This window comes from Plutella xylostella, chromosome 10 (assembly GCF_932276165.1).
Source record: "Plutella xylostella chromosome 10, ilPluXylo3.1, whole genome shotgun sequence".
Classification (NCBI taxonomy): Eukaryota; Metazoa; Arthropoda; class Insecta; order Lepidoptera; family Plutellidae; genus Plutella; species Plutella xylostella.
In genome coordinates, this window is record NC_063990.1 from 9,488,665 (window position 1) to 9,490,373 (window position 1,709).

General features: G+C 40.7%; 1 protein-coding gene across 1 annotated transcript; it reads right to left on the reverse strand.

The window, feature by feature from the left end:
* Positions 1-586: 586 nt before the first annotated feature.
* On the reverse strand, positions 587-1,309 carry LOC105380113. Its single transcript, XM_038106257.2, has one exon. The coding sequence runs from the start codon at positions 1,307-1,309 to the stop codon at positions 587-589; it is 723 nt and encodes a 240-aa protein (XP_037962185.2).
* Positions 1,310-1,709: the final 400 nt, after the last annotated feature.

Below are 1,709 nucleotides of genomic sequence, written 5' to 3' on the forward strand. Positions count from 1 at the left end.
GAGTGACAATTCGTGGATAAGCATTAACGTAGTGATTAGAACAATATGATAACAATTATACTGAAAAATATGTAGCTGTGTCCATAATATTTTATATTTATAAGTGTATCGAGTAAGGCTATCAAAATAAATGTGTATGTATAACAAATCATTATATTTTAGCACAGCATCATAATGTACATAATAGTATGGCCATATAGTGTAAGTAAAGATTAACATGAAAAAAGTATGGGTCACTTTTAAAATACATAGTATATAGGTAAAGCACGTTTCAAACTGATAACAGATATCTAAGGTTATTGTTATGTAGGAGAATATTATTTTTGATTGAGTGAATTTTGTAAAGTAAATAGGGCAATCTAATAGTTTTAGGTTAAAGATTAACATGAAAAAAGTATGGGTCACTTTTAAAATACATAGTATATAGGTAAAGAACGTTTCAAACTGATAACAGATATCTAAGGTTATTGTTATGTAGGAGAATATTATTTTTAATTGAGTGAATTTTGTAAAGTAAATAGGGCAATCTAATAGTTTTAGTTTATTGAATAAATACTTAGGCAATTAACCTAATAGAAAAATAAGATTATTTTAAATTATTGACCATTTGAATATCACGTACCAACACGTAATCGGAGTTGTCAGACTTCCGCATCAAAACTCGTCCATTTTTGACCCAAGTGTACTTCCAACCCAGCTCCTTGGCCTTCTGGCGGGCTGCAGTATGAAGTGACTTGGTGTCGGGGGTCAGGTGCTCGACCACGTAAACTGGAGACTTCTTTTCCAGAGCGATTCCAAGGAGTGCGGTGTTCAGTTTCTCGTTAGGGTTCTCTTTGTTGTATTTGCTAGCAGCCGCTAGATATGAGTCCCTGGTGCGTGAGCTCTGGAACTTCACCAGTATGGAGCGCGGACGGGTACTTTGTGGGTTAGCCTTTGCAGTCCGAGAGCAGTACGAGATGTCAGTTTCACGTATCTCACACTTAATTATGTGACCTAGTTGAGTGACGTAACTAACAGCGTTCTCTCCTTTTGTTTCGGGCACGCACTGGATTTCGAGATTGGAGATGCGGCTGAGCTGCTCCAGCTGGTGGATACGCTGAAGCAGGATACTCGTGGTGGCGCGCAGGTCCTCATTCTCCTTCTGGACTTGGTGCATGGTGCTTTTAGCAGATATGACGTCAGATTTGAACTCTTCAAACATAGCGTTTGTGAACGAGATCGAGTCCTTCACGTCGTTGATTTCTTCTCGTAGCTGTTTCAACTGGCCTTTCAAGCATGTATTTATAATGTCGGTTAGATCATCGCGCATAGCCTCGCGGATCTCATTCCTGATGGTACTTATCAGCTCATCTTGGGTGACGCATTGATTACACGGGGAATTCGCCGAGCTCGCAGAGGCCCTGGCCTCGCGAAGCTTGGAGCGGAGAGTAATTTTGTCACTCTGGGGAAACTGGACTGGGGTGTTGGAGTTGTCACCCCTCGGCGGCTTGATGGCACACGATGGACATGTCCATGTAGACTGGAGGACTTTTGTATTTTTTTCCACAGGTACACCCACGCACTGTATATGGTAACTATTTTTACACGATGTGCAATCTAGAGGAGTATCCTTTTTGATATTTATGATGTCTTTACACGCCAAACATGTTTTTGCCATATCTTTTGTAGTTGAGGGTGGTTGAAGAACCGTTTGGTAACGGCGGCGGCGC

Coding starts and splice junctions, on each gene's coding strand:
- LOC105380113 (XM_038106257.2), bottom strand. CDS start 1,309: ATGCGCGATGATCTAACCGACATTATAAATACATGCTTGAAAGGCCAG.